The 17,153-nt window shown below is 40.1% G+C and overlaps 2 protein-coding genes across 2 annotated transcripts; both read left to right on the top strand.

The window, feature by feature from the left end:
* Window positions 1-746: 746 nt before the first annotated feature.
* Window positions 747-3,103, top strand: LOC146692441 (uncharacterized; the record flags this gene model as incomplete). Its single annotated transcript, XM_085433430.1, has 3 exons — window positions 747-1,119; window positions 1,549-1,827; window positions 2,920-3,103. Coding segments are annotated over 3 exons (804 nt in total), but the record flags the coding sequence as incomplete, so codon positions are not given.
* Window positions 3,104-5,835: 2,732 nt separating this feature from the next.
* LOC146692440 (uncharacterized) lies at window positions 5,836-12,572 on the top strand. Its single transcript, XM_085433428.1, has 6 exons — window positions 5,836-5,842; window positions 7,107-7,163; window positions 7,237-7,407; window positions 9,768-10,085; window positions 10,460-10,729; window positions 10,911-12,572. Exons 1-6 carry the CDS (start codon window positions 5,836-5,838, stop codon window positions 11,024-11,026), a joined length of 939 nt encoding a protein of 312 aa, XP_085289554.1. The 3' UTR covers window positions 11,027-12,572.
* The last annotated feature ends 4,581 nt before the right edge of the window (window positions 12,573-17,153 follow it).

Here is a 17,153-nt window from a genome sequence, read left to right as displayed (position 1 = left end):
GGAAATTATTTCTGGTTTTTGTGCTTCAGTTTGAAGGTAAATCTGCTTTTTTTTCATGATGCTAGGCCAAAATAAAAGGTTGTTTTGTGTTTCTTCAGTTTGTCACCGTGGGTCTGCATTTGGGTCCTCTATCCTGCAATGCCATGACAGTTTATGTTAAATTTCTTTGAATAATTTTGCAGAAATGATAAAGAGATGCCACTTTCATAAGCTTCAGTAACAGTTTTTAAAAAGTAGCCAGTATTTGGGAGAAAAAAAAGAATAGTAATAATGACTGAGTTATATTTGGAGTGATTCTCAATTTTATGTAGAATTTATTTTTAATTAGTCTTGATTTTGGATTACATGAGATGTACAGTAAAGTTAGATATCATTGAAAGTTATTCATATAAGAACTCATGCACTATGTATGCATGTTGCAAATGTTAAGGTCTACGTTCATTATTTGTTTAGTTGCATTTGCATTGTTGCCTCACAGCAAGAAAGTCCTGAGTTCAATTCCACCATCAGGCTGGGGTCTTTCTGTGTGGAGTTTGAATACTCTGGCTTCCTCCCACAGTCCATAGACATGCAGTTCGGTTAACTGGTCACTTTAAATTGCCCATAGGTGTGAATGGTTGTCTGTCTCTCTGTGTTAACCCTGATGGTGACCACTCCAGGGTGTACCCTGCCTCTCACCCTAAGACAGCTGGGATGGGCTCCTGCTACCCTGAAAAGGACGGGTGAGCGGGGAAGAGGATGGATGATGCGTGTCATTCATCACAGAAACTTTCCTTTCCTTTGCAGCAGGAATCAGTGGTGAACCATACTTTCTCTATCACAGACCAGGAAATTATGTCATTTTGCCCTGTGACAAGGCGCCTGATACGTGCTCCATGGTTACCTGGTTTTACAACAGAGAGCCATCTCAGACAACACAGGTGGTTTATCATGGAGATGTTAAGAACTCAACCCAAGCTGCCAGACTAAGTCTTCACAGTGACTGCTCTCTGTGCATCAACAACATCACTACTGAGGATGCTGGTGTTTACAACTGTCGGCCTGAGGGGACCACTGGCCAGGACACAACTGTCTATCTAAATATTTTGACTAGTGAGTACTTGAACATAAATGATTTGGGTCTTTGCAGAGTATCATGGTCATTAATATCCTTTAAAAAAAAAAAAAAAAATCTCTGAGGCCCTTTCCCTCAAAAACAAATTTGTGCATGACACTCCGCACTAAGGATTAAACATCCATCATCCCCACAGGCTCTGTGAGGGATCCAGCCTTGATTTTAATCCATCATTAGGCATATTTGGAGTAACTGAATGAATCCATTTTGGTGGAGTCTGAGCTTTAACTCGATATGCCTATGCAATAAAAGGAGCAAGATTTTACAGTAACATCTGGATGAAAGTTACATATATTCAATGTGCAAAAGTACTTTTTCTACAGGACAATCACTCAGTAAACCTGTGACAGTAAGAAGAAATTACAGAACTTGCATTTAAATTCACATTCCACTTTTTTCTTAATGCTGAGGTAACTGTCGTCACTCATTTTCAGTTTCAGCATCTCCATCAAACCCCGACCTACAGATGAATGGAAACATCACATTAAAGTGCTCTTTGTTCAGACTCAGTAGCCTCCCTTGTGACGAGATAAGCATCCGCTGGGTGGATGACACAGGAACTGTGCTGCTTAATAAAGTCAGATACACTGGACGCACATGCATTTCACTTCTAACAGTGAAGCTTCACAGTGACCACAACAAACGATACACCTGCCAGATTGTTGAGGAAAACAATGTGAAGATGGAAACTCACTACACACCAGTCTTCATAGGTAGGTTATATATAACGATTAGATGATTTTTACCTATTAAACACTGATGAACAGAGTCCACAGATTCCATAGCTCATTACACACCTCTAGGTAGAATAAATAAGCTGGTTAATTCTACCTAATATGTGCAAGTCGCTGCTATAAATACATTTTTAAAAAGGCAAATTGCCTTAGATTTGAAAAGACAATAAGTTCTATCGGTGACGAGGGGAAAACCACCATGGTAACTTGTGGGTTGGAAATTAAAGTCTGGCCAGTTCAGGGTTCAAGGACACCACACTCAGGGTTGTCATAGGTCTTGTGGTAGTGGGCTCCATGCTCCGACCTGGGAGTGTAACTGTCAGTCTTTTCCCACCCAAGCCTGCTGCCTTCCATCAGGTTGGCCACCACCTAAAATTGTGATTCAAAGAAAAAGACAAAAAGACAGTAGAAGCCAGACCAGGTTAAAACGATAGTAGTGTTTTGGTCCACAGCTGAAACCAAGGTTTCAAAGCAGCTGCTTCTAAACTCTACAATGCTCTTCTTTTTACCTTCCAGGGTGTCCTAATTTTCAAACAATTTGTAACGTCATTGGCAGATCTTACCAACATACAGGACCAGGTCTGAATCAAACTCTAATTAATGTTTTGGTCTGGTGAATCCCTTGCTATAGGAGGTGATTAAAAAAAAGCATTTAAGACTTCTTTCCTTAGTATTTGAAGAATTCAAATAGCTTTTAACCTGTCCAGGATGAACCCCGCCTCTCACCCTATGGCAGCTAGGATTGGCTCAAACCCCTCCACAATGATGACTTGGATAAGAAAACAGATTGATAGAATAGCTCTAATAATCACATTCCAGTTAGGAACATTCAAGAAAAATTGACTATTATAATGTACCTCTGGAGTACAGTGTAGTCTCCACTCTTACAGAAAATAAAGGCATACAATAACTTATATAGAAAAAAAACCCCAACCCAATGTTTAGGGAAATGGCCTCTTTTATTCCACAGTGCTGCATTTTGTAAAAATAACTTTGAGTCCTACTTTAGTTTCCAAATATTCAAACGCTGAAATGCATGAAGAAATACTGTGAACCATGTGCTTTGTGCAGACTTTAGAGAGTCCATGGACCAGTCTCCGCTGAGCTATGCCATGTGGCATCTTCGCATGGCAGCACTGATCCTAATGATTGTCATCACTATTTTAGTCATCAGATACACAGGTGAGCCAATTCAGATTACACATAATAACTATAATTACTGAAAGTATACGTTTGAATTAAATTGCTGCTCTTTTTTTAAGGAAACAGAAAGCTTCTTGAAGAGAGCAACGTGAGTTTAAAACGATCTTGTTTTAAATGTTATGTAGGATTTTTTCAATAAACAGTACACAGTAAGTGGCTCTGATAAGCAGATTTCATGTATACACAATTTGTCAGTGTGAACTGGCTAGTTTGAAACCTAGGAGGAACTAAAATAGCTTGTAAGACAGATGATGAGAAAGTTGGTTCACCGTGAGTTACCATTAATATAAAGCTGTTTTCACACCTGCATGGCAGTATTGAATTTTTCTAGGACTTACCTGATAAAGATGCATGTGAAAACATAAATGTCCTAAACAGTTAGACTGGACTTTAATCTTTAACCTGCCAGATCCTTGGTAACAATTATGTGAAGTATAATGAATCCTCAAGTTATTACTTCAGTGGCCACCCGAGTTTCCCTTAAACATCTGCTTGTGTGCTTTTTACAGGTCCATTATGTTGGTGACTGCGATGATGGCACAGTGATCTATGAAAATGTGGCAAGTCTGGCTGACTCTGAACTGCATTGAACTTCAGAGCACATACTTCAGCTCAACATTTTCTTAATCCGTTTGCAACTACTTAGATTCTCTTTAAGTCTTTTGTATATTAACAATAATGTAATGTACACCATCCAACTAAAAAAATAGACCTGTAACCAGGTTTAGTCTTTTTCGGTCAAATCTTACTTTCTACCTACTGAAACTGCAGTAATAGAGTGATCCTGAATGAAGTTATGCTGCTTCTTGCTTATATAACTTTGGATTCCTGAAGATAAATAAAGCTGAAAACTGTGAATGGAGAAGAAATGCTCAGTGCATTAGCAGCCTTAGCCTGTAGTAGCATAACTAAAGGATAATTCAGAGTCATCTGAATCATCCCTATGAGATTTATCAAAAATGAAAATTAGGAGTCTAATCCTAAAGCAGTGATGGCGTCTGACTTCTGAAATCCCAACTGGCAGCACAGGAGAAGAGGCCAACAGCTAAAAGCGCTGCCTCACATTCTTCTTTTGGAAACTCTAAATGCTGAATCTCAAAAGGTTGATTCTGTTCACCTGGGAGAAACGTTTCGTCACTCATCACTCTCAGCTGAGACCTTATAAACAGTGCATTTGGACAATAACTGAAACCAGCCAACTAAATGAACAATGGGTTGTGAGGTCAGTTCCTTGATCATTAATATGCAAATTGTCATGACCATTGATCAACAACCACTGATCAAAGATCATTAATCAATATGCTATATGCTGAAAGCAAAAACACTTGGGTGCACCTCTCCATCATTGAACACAGCTTTTCTGGCAAGCCTCCAGTCTTCTTTGTTCTCCAGATGTATTTTAGCAATTGAGATATCATTCACAACAGATACTGAAACTGATCTCCATGTCACTGGTAGAACAAGGAGATGAAGCTGCGCAAATTAGAAAAAACCCTAAAGATAGGATTGAATAATCCAAAAATGTACCTCCTTCTGAATCACATTTCTTTGATCCCCATGAATAAGGAGGTTGCTAGCCCACTTTTACCATCGGCATGCTCTGCATTTAGAGGTAGCTTTGTCTAAGTGTGTCCAGTGTTGGGTGCTTTTTTGGTTGAGCCAATTTAATATAAGTTTGCTCTGATGATGTTATCTCAGGATGTTAGTGCAGGAGATGAGCCCTCATTTTTTTTTAGCATTCACAGATTATTTTTTAATTTATTTAATAAACTATCATATCCCTGTGTGAATACATAAAATAGCTACAAAAGATATTATAATACCATCAACCCCCCACCCCAAACTCTAGTACTCACAGGAATGGTCACATTTTTTTTCGAGATAACTGATTGGTCAGTAGGTAATGACATCATACTGTAAAGATTGACCCGACAGACTGTGATGCTGTTCACTTGAGGAGTGTTTATTGAAGCACCACACATGTGGCTTTATGTTTTGGCACACTGTTCACCAACTTTTGAGTTAGTCATCTGCGAACACCCCTCCCTCTAGCTTCACTATATAAAAAGGGAGAAACCTTGTTAGGCAAATCATCGCCACCTGTCCCTCCAGCCTCCTTGGCACCACCCACTTGAGCCTAACTGCCCCAGTCCTCCCCTGCAGCTTAGCTAGCGATCACACCGCCGCCACACATACCTGTTGATTTCAGGCAGTAGAACCTGTTCTCTAACAATTAGAGATCTCTAAGATTAGTAGTTCAGTCCCAGGTTCCATCTGCTCTTGACTAGGTTTGATCTCCTAATTGTCCTGGATGTAGCCGTGAGTGTGTGTGACTGCTAGAAAAAGTGCTTGAAGGCCTATTTGAATTAATAATAATAGATTGCATTTATATAGCGCTTTTCAGGACCCCTCAAAGCGCTTTACAATACCACTATTCATTTACTCTCACATTGAAGGCAGGCTACAGTTGTCCAGCTGCCCTGGGGCAGACTGACAGAGGCGAGGCTGCCATATTGCGCCATCAGCCCCTCTGGCCATCACTAGTAGGCGGTAGGTGAAGTGTCTTGCCCAAGGACACAACAACCGAGACTGTCCGAGCCGGGGCTCGAACCAGCAACCTTCCGATCATAAGCCGAACACCCAACTCTTGAGCCACGATCACCCTTGGTGGTTTGTAGTAAAAAGCAGTATGAGAGCAAGTCCAGTTATCATTACCAAGAAAGAGACACAAAGCTAATTTTACAGAACAGAGAAAGATGAGGCAGAGAGCAGGAAGAGTAACACATGGACAGTAAAACAGACAAAGACTCAACAGTATCATTAGAAATTACTCTTACAAAAATAACAAAATCAAAATGGGAATTCAAATCTCAAACAATAAAAAAATAAATGAATGTAGAGCACAAGAACAGCAGTAAAATCAAACAAAAAAGTGCCCAATGCCAGGGACTGTGACCCACATTCAGATTCATACATACCCTGTCAAACTGCAGATACATTGGGTGACGAATGGGACTATTTCACAAGTTTTTCTCTGAAACCAGGAACAGGAAATGTTATCACTTCTGTTCTTCTGTGCCAGAGAGCCTAATTTGAGCCTGCAGAGAGAGATGCAACAACACATTTCTTCACTTTTAACAATCCTGATTTTTATGCTTCAGTTTGAAGGTAATTACTCAGATTTTCTTTTCTTACTTTTGTGCTTGACTATGTTGCTATGAAATATGAACATTTAAATTGTTGTAGCCATGAGGAAAATTATCATCAATTGCCAACACAAAATGACAACATCTTTGTATTCTTAGATTTTGGACCTTAATTTGATCAATTCCATTGACTTTAACCGCAACAGAAAACTGAAAAGGTTATGATCCAGCGCTTCACACAAAGCAGGGCTACTGTAGATTCTGCTATGCACATAGCAATCAATTAAGTGTTCATTCTAGTTGAATATACAGCATATTTCTCTTGTTTATTACTGTTTTTTCTATTGTTTATTAATTATTAATTATAGAATGAAATCTGCATATCAGTGTTAGAATAATGTTTACATCTTCAGTTGGCTGAGAGGTGCAAATGACAGGATAGAAGCTACTAGAAAAACACTGATCTTTTCACAGGTCTTGATAGGGACGATGTAGAGTTAAGAACTTTATGGACAGATACGATTTTTGTAGTTTTGCCTCTGTACATCAGTACCAGTGGATTTTAATTCAAACAGTCAAGATGTGATTGCAATGCTGACTTTTGGCTTTAATTTAAAGGCATCTTATAAAAATTGTGCATTAACTGTTCAGAAATCATAGCTGTTTTACACTTTCAGAGGCTTTGTAGAGGCAATTGTACAATTGACTGGCAAGTGGTTTCATGGCCAGGGGAGACTTTTTTTCTTTCTTTTGTATCTCATGACGAATAAAACAGATAATATATATTAATTTGATTCAAGGTGTCATGGTCTGGTTGGGCACCTGCAGGTCTCAGACAGCGGCTCCTCCTCCTTTAGGCGGAGTCCGGTTGCCCCTCCCTGGCTGACCACCTGTGAGCAATCGTGCCAGCGGTATATCAGACCTGCGCTCTCAACCACTCATCGCCTGAGTATCTGCTATTCCCATGTTAGTTCAGTGGAGCATCCTAAACCTTGTCTTAACGCCGTGTGATGACTGACCTGTCTTTTCTTGTCCTCAGCGATAGCACCCGGAGTGGAGATCTTGTTCCCCTCGCTCCCGTCCTCCTGGACCTGGGCCGCCAGCTGCTTACACAACGTGGCCTGCCGACCCACCGCTCACCTGCCTGCCTCCCCACGCCTCGACCGCTTCCGGGTTTTCCGCTCCACCTGTCCCCTCCATCTGAAACCAAGTAAGGCAATTCAATTCAACTGCGGAGGATTATTGGTTGTCTGCTGGATCCCTCTGATCGTGATCTCCTCTTGTTCCAGTGCCCCCGGCCCCTACCTAGTCCTGTTTCTACCTCCCCACTGTCCCCGCTGCTCAGCCGTCTCCTAGAGGTGTCTAGGTCGCCCTCATTATCACCGACGAGTCCTACGCACCACTAGTGTGGTGGCGTCGCTTTGTGTTTCACCTTTGTTTACCTGTGGGCGGAAATAAATCATTTGTTTTCTGTCACCTCGCTTCCGGGTTGGTTTCTGCGCCTGTGTCCATCCCTGTTCCCTCGTGCCGTTGAGCCGTGACACAAACTGTTGCTTTCCACTGGATTTCTAAATATGAGGCCCAAATAGAAGAATGGAAGTGATGGAGGACATCATTAGGCAGAAAAACAGAAACCTGTCAGAGAGCTGGTAAAAACTTCAAGGGCATGCACAGTTCAGAAAAAAAACTTTCAACAGATGAAACCATTATATCCTTAAACTTATGTACATTAATCGCACCAACCCAAAATTATGGTAAAACGTGCAGTAGAGATGCCAGTCCACCTGAGTTTTTTCATATCCCATATGCCTTGCCATGGAGTTTTAGAGCCGACGGCGATATCATTTTCTGGCGGCTTTTAGAAACCAACAACTGGGAATGTCATGACTCACTCTATGAAGTCTATCGCTGATCAGTACAAAATGCTGGTAGGTCAGCGCTGCATCAGGGTGTACCATGTGACCATCAATTTTTATCCATTGGTCAAAGGCTGAGTGCAGGGTGTCATCATGAAATTGTTCTAGTAGGAAATCTCCTGGGGCGAGCAGGGCCTTGCTGTCTCCTCTCCCGGACGAGCCCGTGTCACTGCTAGGTGCAGCACAGCTGCTACATACTGTTAAAGGCCATGCATCCCCGCACACTGCCCCAGCAGGTTATTAAACCCTGGCCAGTCTGTCCCCAGAATTAAGGGATGCACAGTCTTTCCTCTAGCGTCTTGCCCTTATGTTTAATTTGCAGTGGCACTATGGGATATTTGGGTATGTCACACATCTAACTTCCACCAACTCAGCCTCCAACCTCCCTGGCTGAACCAGCGTTTGTTAGACAAGGGTCTGTGTACAGCCCGTGTCAACAATAGCCTGGCGTGTACCCCCTTGGGACCTTACTGGATCCCTGTACGTGCCTCCTGAGCCAGGGAGTCTGTTGGGACTTCAGCAACACCAAACACATGGCTGGCTTCCATGAATGGGCACTCCTGGTGGAAGTGTCCACGCCCAGTCTTGACCTACAGGTCCTCTAGCTGCCTCCCATTCACAACTGCCTGCATCTGCCCATCATCTGGGCCACCTGAACTGGCTGCGGTACCTGTGGGTTTGACATATCACACCTGGAAGTTGGGCACCACTGTAACACTCGTTACCAGAACCCCGGCAGTTTCTGGGGCCTCTTCCTCTAGGCCCCAGCAACTACTAGAAATAGGGAAGGTGTGGTTAGGATGATGAAAATCAACTGCGCCAGCAGGCCTTCCCTGGCACTGTCCATTGAATGCACTACTCCACCCCTCCCCTGCAGCTGAGCTGCAAACCACATCCTGCCACAGTAGCGTTATTCATTTGCCAAGTCAGGCATCTGATCTCAACCCAACAGAGCATATTTTTCCATTATTAAAAACAAAGCTGAATGCAGAGAGACCCACAAACAAACAGCAACTGAAGGCTGGACTAGCAGAGGATCTCAAAGGAGGAAAAACTGCATTTGTTGATGTCCATGGGCTTTAGACTTCAGACAGCCATTGACTGCAAAGAATTTTTAAATGTTAAAAACAAGTGCTATATTTCAAATTATGTTAGTTTGCTCAATTATTTTCACTAACTCAAAATAAGGGGACCATATTTATAAATGGCTGTAATTCTTAAATTCTACAGAGAAATACCTGAGCTGGCCAGCGGATTCAAACCCAGGACTTTCTTGCTATGAGATATACCAACATCATACAGGTTTTATATACATGGTCCCCTTATTTTCAGGGGCTGAAAATAATTTAGCAATATAACATCATTTGAAATGTAGCAATTGCTGATGATCACAATATCATGCCACCCTAACTTAAGCCTTCAAGTAAAAGTCAGAAAAATAAGTGAAGGAACGTAACCTACATCACAGAAATGATTATGAAAAAAAAAAAAGAAAGTTCAAATTAGCATGAGTATGAGAGGTTCCTATTAGTCTTATAGGCTGTGGGCAAAAAAATGAACATTTAAGTTTCCTGTTTCTTGGTATTGATTGATAGGTAAATACATGGATTCAAAGAAAAAAGAAAGTAGAATAAACATGTTTATTTCTTTGCAGCATGCATCAGTGAAACCTACATCGATGTTTATTACACACCAGGAAATGATGTCGTTCTCCCCTGTGATAACACATCCTCATTGAACTCATCATGCTCCATCATTACGTGGTTTTATAACAGAGATAACTCTGAGACAATAGAAATGGTTTGGAATGGCGCTATTATGGAGAACTCAGCTCAAGCAGCCAGACTGAGTCTGTACAGTAACTGCTCCCTGGGCATCAGGAACATTGTTGCTGAAGATGCTGGCCTTTACTGGTGTTGGTCTGGGAACACTACAGCCCAGGATACAATTGTGGGTCTGCATATTTTGAACAGTGAGTACTTAGACTGTAATGATTCTGAGCTTGGACAAATCTCATATCCTTTTCTTCACTTTGACTCTCCTCCCAAACACTACAGTTATGTTCACTACATTTTTGTCTTAATAAATTAACTGCGTACACAGAACATTCAGCAAGCAGTAACTGCAGACTAACAAACTGTGAAAGAGGCGAAGATTTGACCAAACATCATATAACAGTTTTAGTTTGGGAATTTAAAAGGTTTCAGATTCATGCCGACCTCTGAAACAACAGATTAAAAGGGAAATCTCACCAGTGAATCCAGTGAAATTTGTTTGAAATGTGGGAAAAGTTCTGAGGACCTGTTACAGAGTTTTAGATTTCTTTTATCACCTGTTTTCTCTCAGTTGCAGCATCTCAGACGCAAAACTGGGATGGATACATCACATTAACGTGCACTCTCTTCAAATACTCTGACTCCCAATTGTGTGGCGAGAACAGCATCGTCTGGTTGAACGAAACAGGAACTGTGCTGCTCGGCAGTGGTGCGAGGGACATTGGACCGATGTGTGTTTCTCTTTTGACTGTGAAACCTCAGAGGGCCCACAACAAAACATACACCTGCCAGTATATCAAGAACAACAGTGTGAAGATAGAAGCTCACTACACACCTATAGGTATGATAAGAAGCTTAAATGAATTTCAAAATAATCTGAATTATGCACTTCAATAAATAAAGCTTTGGTTTTATTTGTAGAAGTAATTTACTGTAGTTTCCAAATGTTCAAACATTAATTTGACCAGATTTTAATAATAAAGTTACAAAAGCATGACATTTTTTTGTACTGTTTTTCATAGAGTACACAGATCAGTTTCCTGTGAGCTACATCATGTGGACTCTTCGCATTGGAGCAGTGATCCTAATGACTGCAATCACTGTTTTTGTCCTCAGAGACAGAGATGAGACGATTTAGATCCTGATAGAGCACTGATAAACAATCTGACATTTGAATCTAATTGCTGTGCTCTCTGCCTTTTCAGGATGCAAAAAGCCACTTGAAGACATAAGAGTGAATGAAAAAAAAAAAACTCAAAAAATTTGAAATTTATATCACGTGTTCTTATTTCAAAGTAAGCTTTGGACACCAAACGACATCTTTGTGTCAATATGAGCACTTTACTATTTGTGTCAGAGTTAAATTAGAGATTGTTTGTCTCTAATGTAATAATCATACTTCTCAGCTAATCCCTGAACTAGGACTGAGTTGCACTCACCTGGTCAGAAAATGAAATGATGAAATGCTCTTTTGTATGAGAGCAGAGCCTGAGGGCCTGAGAGCCTGGGTTAGCAGATAAAGATAATAACCACGCTCAATCCCTGTTATTTCTGACTTGGATTTTTGGTTTTGCCCACCCATCTAAGACAAATAAACCTGACCTTGCTTCACTATATAAGAATTTCCATTTTAATAATCCCCCACATTTCTTCCCCATCTGTGGTAAATTATCCAGTCATTCACCCCGGTATTGTTACCTGCCTTTGGACTGTCACAATGATAAGGATATGGGCTTTTGTTCACTGCAGTTTCAGTTCTTCTTGCTGAATAAAATGTAGCAGCATTGCACATTGTGAGTACAAGAAAATAATTATTAGAATATAATGTGTTAAATTTGCTTAGATAAGAGGGTCCAGCAGTAGATGAGAGGAACAGGGAAGGATTTGTCTGTGTGTTTTAGTTTGGCTTAGCTGTAGGCCTGAGAGTGTGTAATTGTTGAGGGACAGGAATTTATGGACACTGGGGGTCTGCCTGTCATAAAAGGAGACAGGAAGCTACAGTTGGGGATTGCTGATGCTTGTACCTTTAATAAAAACTCATAATTGTTATAAACTTAGAAGTAGGTTTGCAGGAGACTCTCCACACGCTTATCTGTAACTGTAAGACAACAAGGGGCCAATGGCCCAGTGGATGCAGAGTGGGGGTCTCAGTGTTTGTAATCTGTTAACTCTGTTTTGTATGTTGTCTAAAGGAATTTGGTTTAGCTTGGGTGAGGAGATTACTTTTATGACCGGCAGGAAGTCACGCACACAGTGCTTTGGCTGTTACGACACACCCACACCTACATGCACACTCACTCACGTGCACTCACATGGACACACGGGTATGTGCACACACAGGCACTCACGTGTTCGTGTATACACACACAGATACAAGTTTGCAGCACACCATGGGGGTTTTATGATAGGGTCGCTTCTACAAAGCTATGTTTCACAGACAAAGGAGGGAAGATTTGCAGAGGGACACTGGCCTTGCACATCTCCTCTTCTAGAAGTGCATGCTTAAATGAAGATGAATAAAGATTAATAAAGGTTTTTGTGAAAATGACTACTGAGTCCGGTGCCGTCTCTGGATGCCCGAGGAATAAAAGAACCGGGGTGAAACTGATTTCGTAACAACATCTACACAAAAGATACCAAATTAAGGAATTAAAATGTTATGACTAAATTTAGGATCTTGTGTTATTTAAATGGTAATTGGGCAATAGTAACTACATAACTTCCTCTGAAATTCTGCCTTTTAATTCATAAGAAATAGGAAATGGCATCACCTTTTCTGATGTAAAGCTTGTTTACAGAAATCCAGCGACAAATGTCTTCACCAACCTTTTATAGAAGACTGTAGGCGGCCCAATGAACATAAGCTTTAATGCAACACTGATTTCATCATTAGGTTCTTTTTCTTTTGTAATGTCTGAATAATTTCCATTTAGAAATACACAGAGACCCCAACAATTAAACACTTGGTGAAAATGAAAAAGAAAATCTCCCTTTTCCGGCTCTACAGGTTTATTTATGATTGCATTTAATTATTAGTTTATTATTAGTGGCTAAACCTATAGACTATAGTGTAACATCTTGTTTTCAAATGGGTCCACATATGCTGTCTATTAGTTTCTGCTAGGGCTGCCTTGCTTAACGTATAGGTGTTTCCCATTAAGTAGCTGTTGGTAGAATAAAAGCACTGAAAAGTACAGCGGTACTCAATAAAGCCAAGTTATGATTCTTAAGCTTTAATATTTGTCGTCACTTGAACAAAGTAATTCATAATAATTCCCCTGGATCTTCTTGCTGTGAGGTAACATTGCTACCTTGATAAATCTTTACGTTATGGCTTTGAAATATCAAATTTACAATTAACATATAGTAGATATTAGCTAGTTAGGTAATATCTATATTAGATAGATATCAACATTAATCTGATTAATCTGCATTTAAAAATATGATGGATCATTTTGAGGATAAACTCCAAATTTTTGGAAAAAATTGTACTTAGAGAAAAAAAAAAGTGCTATACTCTAGAAATCTCCTAAGATTAAATGGCATTTGCCCACCTCTAATTCTTGTTTTTTGACATTGATTTATTTTCTGAATTAGTTTACAACACCTTACCATGCTTCCAGGATTCTCCTCATAACTATCCATCCATCCATCTGCTTCCACTTCTCCTTTTCAGGGTCACAGGGGGTGCTGGAGCCTATCCCAGCTGTCATAGGGCGAGAGGCAGGGTACACCCTGGACAGGTCGCCGGTCTGTCGCAGGGCTAACACACAGGGACAGACAACCATTCACACTCACATTCACTCACACATTCACACCTAGTGGCAATTTGGATTATCCAATTAACCTATCCCCACAAGCTGCATGTCTTTGGACGGTGGGAGGAAGCCGGAGTACCCGGAGAGAACCCACGCAAACACGGGGAGAACATGCAAACTCCACACAGAAAGACCCCGGCCTGATGGTGGAATTGAACTCAGGACCTTCTTGCTGTGCGGCAGCAGTGCTAACCACCGTGCCACCGTGCTGCCCTATGTGGCAGATTATTGAACTGCAATAATCTGATCATACTTGTTAAAGTACAGCCAAATTAAGATTAAAGTTAAATTAACCTATTAAGATCCACCAGGAGACAGTGACCCATTGACCTGTCAGAAAGACAAATGAGGGTTATGGTTATGTTCACATTGATCCTTTCATATTGAATTTTCACCTTTATAGATTCCCCAAAGTTTTTTTTAACAGAAAAAGGGTAAAGAGAAAATGCACAAACTGATAATTGTTAGAAATGCAACATATTGTAGTTTCTGAAAGTATTTTTGTTGACCTAAAATGGAATTTATGATGTCAAAGTTCTCACCCAAGAGCGGAGTTCTGTGTATTGATATTTATGCAATCTAAACCACTGTGTTTCTAATCAGAACGAGCCAGAGGAGAATATCATCTACGCCACAATTGACCACTCCAATCAAAAAACTCTGAAGTAAAAGGTAAGTTTGTCAGTTTTTTCCTACAATAATTATGATCTTATCTTAAATTTTCTTTGCAGCGCTATATAATAGGATGTATTACAAAGCATATATTTATCTTCAACTCCTCTGATTTCAATCAGTGAGTTGTTTAAAAACTGAATAAAAAAACTGAACTCAACATCAAAATCTTTGTAACGATCTGACTTATGTAAATGTTGTGTGAAGCAGGTCAAAAACGAGGAGGCGGTGACTTATTCTGCTGCGAAGACGAAGGCAGAAACTGACCCCAGGAGCATCTACAGTAACATCTGCTAAGCTTACCAAAATTAAATCAGAGGGAATAAAACCTCTCATAATGTCAGTGCTATCTACCCATGCTGGTTCGGGTTTTAGCACCACCACAGGCAAGGTTATTATCGTTAACGAAAACTAACGAAATAACGAAAACTAGAAGTGAAAAAACATTTTCGTTAACGGAAATAAAAATAAAAACAAAAAAAGGAAAACTAACTAAAACTGTAATATGTGTTCACAAAACTAACTAAAATTAACTGAATTTATAGCAAAAATGTGTTTAGTTTTCGTAGATGTGTGTGTGTCATAGTCAAGGGCAGGGCCGTTGCTAGCCATTTGGGTGCCCTAAGCACAAATGCTTTATGGTGCCCCCCCCCGCCACTGAAAAAAAAACCCAAAACATTAATACTTTTGAATTTCTCAGTGGAATTTGTTTAATTAAATAACAACAAACATGACAGTTAAACAAATAAATAAGGTTAAAGGAGGTTAAAAATACTGTTACAAATAAATACTGAAACAAAAATTGAACATTGGAACAAGAACAAAGAGCCTGGCAATAATGTGTAATTTTTTTTATAAAAAAATAATATATATAATATAATAGTATTATTATTAATATATTTACAAATAGTTTCACAATAGAATTTAAATAAGAAACTTAAATAAGAAAAATAAGAATTTGAACACATTAAAAGGACCTCTCCGCACAATTTCAACACGATCAGCATCTACAATGTGAGCTGGCCAAAGAGCAGGATCGGTTGAAGGGGGCACACATGTCTCCACAGTGTCACTTTCTGATAGTCTCTCAGTGACAGGACTCTCAGTGGTACTTGTGTATGGAACTGTACCTGAACTGGTGGTTGATGGTTCTTGTTCTTCTTGGCTAGGGATTGTTGCAGGGTCTACAATGGCTGGTGGTTGATGTCCAGGGATGGCACTACTACTGGATGGTTCATCCTGTCCTTGAGATCCTCCTTGAACATATTTAAGCATTGACCCTGCATACAAGAGAAAATATTCAGGGATTTTACAGAAATACAATTTTGAATCTACAGTAGGCCTACGAAAGATTGCATTATAAGACTAATAAATTAAGTAAGTCACTGGTACATTTAAAAATTACTAACTATATTTTACATGTATAGATTTTCATAATGGCAAATGGCAATATAAACATGCTGTACATAATTTGATATAAATGCGCAAGTAGGAAATCTATATTACTGGAAGATATAGGTTTCATATTACAGTTTCACCAACAGATGTCGCCCTTGATCTATGAACCTAAAGAAAGACGAGAACTATTTATGTGTTCAGACGTCAATGGCATAAATAAGATATGCGTCTTTATAGATATCCTGAAATGCAGCAACATACAAAGTAATCTTGTCTAATCTGATAATAATACTTGACTGCATCACTGACCTATCCCAAAGTTAAGGTTAATCAGTAGCATGCATGACGTTAGCCAGCTAGCAACCTGAGGAGGGAAATGCTAGTCTCACGAATCACGATAACGTTAGCAATCGTGAGTCACGATTGCTAACGTTATCTGAAAACCGTCAATTGAGTGACCATGATGAGTTGCTTTTAGTAGTCCATTCTATATTCATATCCACAACGTAAACAAACTACCCAACATCAATCATTTGCAACATTTGTTAACACAGTATGAACACTGCTAACAGGAGCTATCACAGAGTTGACGGACATGAGCGTGCAAGCAAGGGCTACAATAATGAACTTTTTTTATTATTATTATTTAAACATTGCCTTACCGGCAAGCGACGCCTGAGTTTCATCACGCTTCCTCTTCTTCTTTCTTTTCTCCGCTCCCGACTCCTGTTGCCGTTTCGAGGCCATGTTCAAACAGGTGTTTACCAATTATAGAACAGACCACTGGGAGTGGGGGGGCACCAGGAGGAGACTGGAGACAGGGCACAAAGCAGATTCACCCCTTTTCTCGGGAAAATTGTTTTATGTTGCTTTTGTATTGTTTAACCATATTAATGCATATGATATTTATAGTATTAATATGGTTTACTTTTTTTTTTTACGACCCTGATTTTTTTGGTGCCCTACCGGCCATTTGGTGCCCTACGCAGTGTGCGTTATGTGCGTTTGCGGAGCTACGGCACTGGTCAAGGGTGAAAATGAAGTTTAGTTTCCAGATTTTTTTTCTTGCTATGTCTCATTATGCCAGCAGGTGGCAGTATGTTAGTCGAGTCGTCTGTGTTGCTGCTCTGTCCACGCGCAGAATCATGTCAGGAAAAGTCGGGAGAAAGTGCCGGAGTCCAATTTGGGATTACTTTGAATATGACTGTGTTTTGGATAAAGCAAGTGTCTTGTAGTGGAAAGAGACAAATTATGAGGGACATTTCTAAAGGGGAAAAAAATCCCACAAACCTTAAAGTGCACTTGAAAAGCTCACACAAGAAGGCTAACCTAGCTTACCTTGAGAAGGTAAGGGAGCGCACTCAAACCTCATCCCCA

This window comes from Copadichromis virginalis, linkage group LG15 (assembly GCF_057382275.1).
Source record: "Copadichromis virginalis isolate Kocher_CV1m ecotype Utaka linkage group LG15, C_Virginalis_male_GT1.1, whole genome shotgun sequence".
In the NCBI taxonomy this organism is placed as follows: Eukaryota; Metazoa; Chordata; class Actinopteri; order Cichliformes; family Cichlidae; genus Copadichromis; species Copadichromis virginalis.
The sequence above is the reverse complement of the archived record's forward strand: the minus strand, read 5'-3'. Positions and strand labels throughout refer to the sequence as shown.

Excerpts from the sequence above, each read along its gene's own strand:
- LOC146692440 (XM_085433428.1), top strand. Across the intron at positions 7,164-7,236 it reads TGAGTATCTGCTATTCCCAT|CGATAGCACCCGGAGTGGAG; the intron begins GTTAGTTCAGTG and ends TCTTGTCCTCAG. Across the intron at positions 10,730-10,910 it reads AGCTCACTACACACCTATAG|AGTACACAGATCAGTTTCCT; the intron begins GTATGATAAGAA and ends TGTTTTTCATAG.